A 7,293-nucleotide genomic window follows, 5' to 3' on the forward strand; every position below is an offset into this window, starting at 1 on the left:
CCGGTGACCACTTCAACTCTCTTAAGATTTTGTTGGATTTTCAGGAAATATCCTGTTTCCTGATTATTGTATTTTTTTTTTTAGAAAAAGCAAGAATGACCACAAAAAAGTATTTCCATGGTTTTAACTATTTAACTTGTTGTCTCATTTCACACAAACGCACACACACACACACACACACACACACACACACACAGAAAACGAGAGGGAGAGAGAACAGTAGGGGAGAAGGAGAAGGAGGAGGTATGTCGATATTTCTGTAGTTCTAGTAGCGAGGTATGATGGAATTCTTTTTTTATTTTATTTTTTTTTTTTTAATCAGAGCTTCCACTTTAATACGAAAAAAATCATTAGATTAAAAATTAAGCATTTGTTTGAAATCTTTTGGAAGCGGTCTCTTCTTTTCTTTTTTTTTTAATTTTTTAATTTTTTATTTTTTTTTTTTTTTTACGAATCTCTACCAATTTAAAAACTTTTATTCCTAACATTGAATGCTCTACAAGCTTGGTCGGAGTGTCGGAAGTCAACATTTCTTGCAACGTATAAGTATTCCAGCGATCGGTCGAATGAGAAATCATCTCCACCGAGCACATTTGTAAGGAATTGAAATCTAACATATAAAGTTATCTTGTCAGATTTTAAAAGCTGCATTTGAATAACATTCCAACTTTGATTCTTACTAACCAATTTTCATTTGTTATCATTATACCATGTTATTGGCACGGTATTAACGCACGGGGGTCGTTACAAAAGTAAAGCCTGATATATTTTAAATCAGAAAGTTGAAGATCTACGAAGAAGGGATCGATACCATTAAAACGGACGATCTTTTATTGCTCTATAATTTATTTTTCTACATAACTACCACCATTCTCAATGGGCTTTTTCCAGTGATGATCGATGGCTGTGCATGGGCGTCCAGAACGTGCTTTGTCAGCCGAAAGTCGTTCCAGAAGTAAAGCTTCCTATTTTTAACTGAAAAAAACGATCCTTGTATTATTTTGTTCAAATAAACAAAAGAAAAGCAAACATTGTTTGGTCTTTTGGTCCTTATACACTTGCCTTCCACTTTGTAGAAATATCCCCTGTAACGCAGTTGTTACATGTCAACACTTGAAACCCAACTCGTTTTATGCAGGCAGTCGCAAAAAAAAAAAAAAAAAAAAAAACACGGCCGATAGCCATTAGTCGCGTGCTCTCGTGTAATGAATGAATGCGTGAATATAGGATTGACATGAAATTCTTAAAGATAAACTAAAATGACCGAAAAATGGGTTGAAATGACTTAAATAAATAAAACGTAAATGACTTAGAATGACTTTAATGAACTTAAGGATGAATTGAATGACCTTAAGAATGACTTGAATGCTTAAAAAATAACGGGAATCCTTCAAAAACAACTTGAATGATCTGGAGAATGACTTGAATGGCTTTGAGACTGACTGGTTGTAAAGTGGGTGATCATTTTACATTAAATTAATACAGAAAAGTGATCCCCCACTTTATATCATAAAGTTACAAACATAAGTACAGCATGTAGTAAGAACAGATACCACACTTTGATCTTAGCCAAAAGGCAAAGAAAAGCTGTATTTATTTGCTCCCCGCCGAGCAAATTATGCACGAGGCCGATTTTTAATGTGAGGGATGAAGGGGAAATGGGGAGCTGGATAGTGACAAGGTCTTATATGTGGGGCTACCCCCACATATGGTCTTTGCTTGCAGTATCTACCGGACAGATACTACATTTTGGCTAAAAGGCAAAGAAAAGCTTAAAAAGCTAAGAACAGCATCTATTAACAACAGACCTTTGATCTTAACCAAAAAGGCCAAGTACAAAAATGTTACGGACAGACTGACCGACCGACGGAGTGACTTATAAATTCGCTTGCACGCGACTAACAAAGACAAAAAGAAAGTCGACCTATTTTTTATCAATTGTAACAATAGATGTTTATTTACAGATATACGGCATAATCATGTTGACACGCCGGTTCCCGTCAGATCACCGAAGTTAAGCAACGTTGAGCCTGGTCATTACTAAAATCAGTGACCGATTTGGGAATTCCAGGTGCTGTATGTAGGAGGGCGTCGACACCTCTCTGCAAAAAGCTGCAAAAAAAAACTAACGTCGTCATCTCCCCTAACAGGGATATACATGCGACTGGGGACCGCTTGTGAATTTCATACACCCATGAAACTTAAACCCTGAATACGGTTGGTGCTGACTACACACATTTACATATACTTTCAGAATAGCGCCTTGTGTCTTGTTCAAAAGTTTTCTCGTACTCCAATATACTTAACAAGACTCTGCCGTGTCGAACGCGTGGTACTATGGTTTACCCGGTCATGTTTAAGACATCTTTTCTTGTCGTTCACGGGCCACGGGTGTAACACGTCTATTTTCACTCTCGTCTCGAGTCCTCTACGTCTCGAATACGTCTCAAATATCTGCTTCTCTGAACACGTATGTCGTTTTTATCTTTGCTGTCACACCGCGCAGCTGGCTTGGTCATCTGCACATGACTGTTGCTGCTAACCAGCGGCAGCAACTATGTTACACCCCGACAAACCCGATAAGCAACAAAATCTCACCCTTCACTGTTGAGGTCCCTAGTTGCAGGGAAGATTTTATTCTTATATATTTTATTTTTCGAACTGTTAGACTTTGGAATCTCCTCCCTGCTTCATGTCTCCTTCACTGTACCAGCATGCATAAGTTTTAATTTAACGTGAGCAGACATTCCGCTGTTCACCTCTTTAAATCGTCTTTTTATAGATATTGTCCCAAATAGTAGCCCCCTCCCCCTACATTCAAGTAGCAATATGCATTGTTTGAGGTGAATAAAACGTTAAAATAAATAAATAAGTTCAGTGCATAAAATGTACATTTTGACGCATGCGGAGTTAGAATCTTCGCAGATGGTAACTTATAATTGGGCGACTCAAAACTTGTTTATATTTATGTCCAACAGTTTGTCTTTTGCGTTTGATTTTTTTTTTTTAATACTGTAGAGTCACCGCTTATCAAGGCCCGGCGTCCACTCAAGGATAAGGGTTAACGGGTATCAGATAGGACAACACTGTGATGATCGGTGACGGTGGAAATTGGCTGAGTTAATTTATTTTAGAGGAAGGCTCATCAAGAACTCCTTTACGTTGAACTTGAAAACATGTCATAGTCAGCTGGGAAGTAGCTACACAGTATTGTCTTCCACAGACAAGGAGTTCTGGGGTAAAGGGCTTTGTTCATAGAATTTTCGTCTAGATTTGGGGACAGACAGAGAGTAAGGAAAATTTCTGATAGTTGTTATAGCTAGTCGAGCTTTTGCCGCGAATGCCTTACTGAAGTGACCCTAGAGTAAAGCTTGGTAAAGCTTAAATTTCTTTCTTTTGATATTTGTGCCTTAACGTATTATTTTTTCTTGTGTTGACTGGTTCTTGTCTTATCTAGTATCTCCCAATCTGATGGAATATGGAAGAGTCGGATAAACGATCATCTGCTGGTCCCTGAAAACCTTAGTAAATCGTGTGGTATTAAAGAATTTGCGTTATTTACCTAGAAAAAATACACATGAATTTAATCATCAAAGTTTTTGGATATTCACAAGTATTAATCGCTTTTGTTTCGAGGAGATATGAAATTTGAAAAACTGGAGACAGACAGACAGACAGACAGACATAGTGAGTTTTATAAATGAGATTATTATCATCAGCATCATCACCATCTATATATTAATAGGATAGCGTGCATTTCTTGTAATAAATAATTTTACCAAAAATTCTTCATAAGTTTTGGTTTCAGCTAATGGCACTTAAATAATCTATTTTTTTTTTTATATAAATAATTTTACCAAGAATTCTTCATAAGTTTTGGTTTCGGTTTCGATTATAGCTGATGGTCCTTCAGTAATCTACTTTTTTATAAATAATATTATCAAGAATTCTTCAGAATTTTTGGTTTCGGATTCGATTCCAGCTGATGCACCCAAGTCATGTGCATATAATTTTTTTTTCATTTTGGAAATCACAACTTTATAATATATACAAAAATCGATAGAACATTAACTCTATAATAATATATTAGAAATTTGAAAGAATTAAAATATCATATTTAAGCGTACTTTAAGACCGGGCTACGCCTGGCGTCCCTGCTAGCTTAGATACATACTTTTGTAGTTTTAACAAAAGAGCTACAATAATACCAGAGCGTCTCCATTTACGCTGAACATCTACAGATTGCAAACATCAATATATTACATATGAATGAGTTCCCTGTGGAATTTCCACAGGTCTCGCTAGTTATTATTATTGTCTCATAAGGAGCTTTCACACAGGTCATAAAGGATCTCTCCTTGAGAATAGCGTATGGTGTTCTCTGGAAGCTGAATAACAATAAGTCTACTCAGTTTCCTAGTGTCCTCCACCTCTTCTGATAACATTTGCAAATGAATTTGCATTATCACAATAGCCGTCCATCATGCGACTATTAGTCTCCAATGGAATTTGAGTGGCAATAAGCCTCCCTAAGGTTCCAGTTCTCTTCGCACTTGTCCAGCAAAGGTCTGGTCAGTGGTCTCTCCTCGGCCTTTTCATCATGCTTGACCCTTCTCGGCTATTTGGCATCATTCTTTTGTGGGGGCGATGATTGGGTAATGGAAGGGGATCGGGGAGGGATGGAGGAAAGATAGAGAACTTATAGATATGTATCTTCTATGTTCTTGGTTCCTTGTGACGCTTCTTCATGATTTGTCTCTGCAGCAGTTCGTGTGGTCCGCACGTGTGGCTCATGTGTATTAGTCCCCGAATTCAAAAGTTTTCCTTAATAATTCAGCTGTTTTCATTATTATTATTCGTTGTATCTTTCCAATTATTCATCTGATTCCAATTTCTCCCATTCTTTTTTTCAAAGTTTTTCGGGATTGTTCCTAGTGCTCCTACTATTATAGGTACTATCTTGATTTTTTTTTTATCATCCATATCCCTTTCAGTTCTTTGGCTAGCTCTGTGTATTTGTTCCGTTTCTCCTTTTCTTTGATATTTGTTCTGTGGTCAGCTGGAACAGCAAAGTCTACGATTTAGCAGGACTTTTCTTTCTTGTTAATTATTACGACATCCGGTCGTTTGCATGTTCATGTCTTATAGGATATTTTGATTCTCGTTTTCATCATCATCATCATCATCATCATCATCATCATCATCATCATCTATACATTAATAGGATAGCGTGCGTTTCTTGTAATAAATAATTTTACCAAGAATTATTCACAAGTTGTGGTTTCGGTTTCGATTATAGCTGATTGCCCTCCGGTAATCTATTGTTTTTATAAATAATATTATCAAGAATTCTTCGTAAGTTTTGGTTTCGGTTTCGATTCAAGCTGATGCACTCAAGTCACGTATACATTTTTTTATTTTAAAAATCGCAACTTTATAATATATAAAAATGGGTAAAACATTAACTCTATAATACTATATACGAACTCGAAAAGAATTAAAATATCATATTTAAGCGTACTTTAAGACCGGGCTACGCCTGGCGTCCCTGCTAGCTTAGATACATACTTTTGCAGTTTTAACAAAAGAGCTACAATAATATCAGAGCGTCTCCATTTACGCTGAACATCCACAGAATGGCAACATCAATATATTACATACGAATAAGTCCCCTGTGGAATTTCTACAGGTCCGCTAGTTATTATTATTGATATTATTATCATTATTATAATAATTATTAAATAAAATTAAATAAACGATTCAATTTGAAATTTCATGAAGGTTCCCGAGTTCGATAGAAAAAAAACTTCCGCATCCAACAAGATACACCTGAAGAAGGTCGGAGGTTATATCACCCGAAACGTTGTGCGAATAACACTTAATATAAGAATAGTAGTCCGATTAATCTGAATAATACAAATTATCAATCTTCATGTCGAAAATTCAGCAACATAATGTCCAGGGTTTGTCACTGATTCTGTTACTGACGAATTTGTCATTCTCACTGTTATGAATGACTGGTTTTTGGGTTGATAGGAAGCCAGCAATGTTTAAGACCCACGGGACAGTCGATATTTTTAGAGAGCATTGTATCACGTCCTCATTGTGTTGTATGGTATTAATTAGCTTTATCAAGAAAACTACACATGTTCACTTAATTTAATCAGAGGTTTATGGGTATTCACAAGTATTAATCGCTTAGGATAATTAATTTCACCAAATGTTAAAATCTATTCACTTTTTTCTTTTTATTTTATTTTATTTTATTTATTTATTTGCTTCAAACTGAAACGTTGTGTTAATTTTGAACCTTTGTGATTAACTATTCGCAGGTGCGGCTCGAATAACGCTTGTCCAGACGAGAGGGCCGCTCGTAGCTATATAAGAAGACATCAACCTAACCTGTTTCACGTATTGAACGAAGTATACACGGGTAACAGAGCCAATATCAAAAGCGGACTAAGAGTTTGTATGTAAATAAAATCAAAATTAAAAACAAATAATTGAAAAGAAAAAGAAAAAACTCATGTTGTTTCTTTCCGTTTAGATATTTTAAAAGTGTGTCCGATAAATTAGCGCGTTTGAAATTCTTTTTAACTTTTTTTTTTTTTTTTTTTTTGCTTTTTTTCCGTAATAAACCATTCCTCACTTTGATTTTTTTTTTTTTTTTTTTTTTGTACTCGGTCTTGCATTTATCGCCGATTCTCCTGACTCCATTCCCCGTTTCGTTTTCCTCTCTCTTAGCTATCACCCTCAGTTACAGATTGATCTGCTTGTTTTCGCTTGTGGACAGACGGGAAATCAGTAGGCAGTCTATTATATTAGTTGGGAAAAAGAAAGACAATGTGAAAGAGGGGGTGTTTTATAATTTTAATAAAGTCGTTAAAAATTTGGATGGTGGTGGATTGTGTTGGCTTAATAAAAACAAAAAAAAAAAGAAGCTTATTTGGTAATTCGCTTGATGTGTTGTAAAACGAAACAACCAAACCAAACGATAAATAAATATTTGAAGATACAAATGTGTCCAGTCTTAGTGATGTCCCAATTTTTGTCTTAGTGATGTCTCCAAGATTGCTCCGATGAAAATCGCAGATGTCAAAAAGTCCCAACCCGTCAGATTACAACTCACCCAACATTGTCAAAATCATGAGGGTAATCGTCCGGCTTTGGTCACTGAGTAGTAGTGGTCGTTTTAAAGCAAAAAATACAAATAAATAAATAGCAATTCGCTGTTTCTTTTTTCTCTTTTGTTTTTCGTATAAAAATTATTATGAGTAAATTTACATAATTTCA

General features: G+C 35.6%; 1 protein-coding gene and 2 pseudogenes across 1 annotated transcript in view; 2 read left to right on the forward strand and 1 right to left on the reverse strand.

The window, feature by feature from the left end:
* The window catches only part of LOC145297556 (uncharacterized), a 28,780-nt gene extending 22,126 nt beyond the window's left edge, over positions 1-6,654 (forward strand). The window contains exon 7 of the mRNA XM_080143555.1: positions 6,333-6,654. Within this exon, the coding sequence (XP_079999681.1) occupies positions 6,333-6,477 (145 nt within the window). The 3' untranslated portion in view covers positions 6,478-6,654. The remainder of the gene's footprint in view (positions 1-6,332) is intronic.
* On the reverse strand, positions 1,453-1,589 carry LOC145242586 (U2 spliceosomal RNA; annotated as a pseudogene).
* LOC145242032 (5S ribosomal RNA) lies at positions 1,965-2,083 on the forward strand (annotated as a pseudogene).
* Positions 6,655-7,293: the final 639 nt, after the last annotated feature.

Source organism: Euprymna scolopes, chromosome 2 (genome assembly GCF_053919585.1).
Source record: "Euprymna scolopes isolate OS-2025 chromosome 2, ASM5391958v1, whole genome shotgun sequence".
Classification (NCBI taxonomy): domain Eukaryota; kingdom Metazoa; phylum Mollusca; class Cephalopoda; order Sepiida; family Sepiolidae; genus Euprymna; species Euprymna scolopes.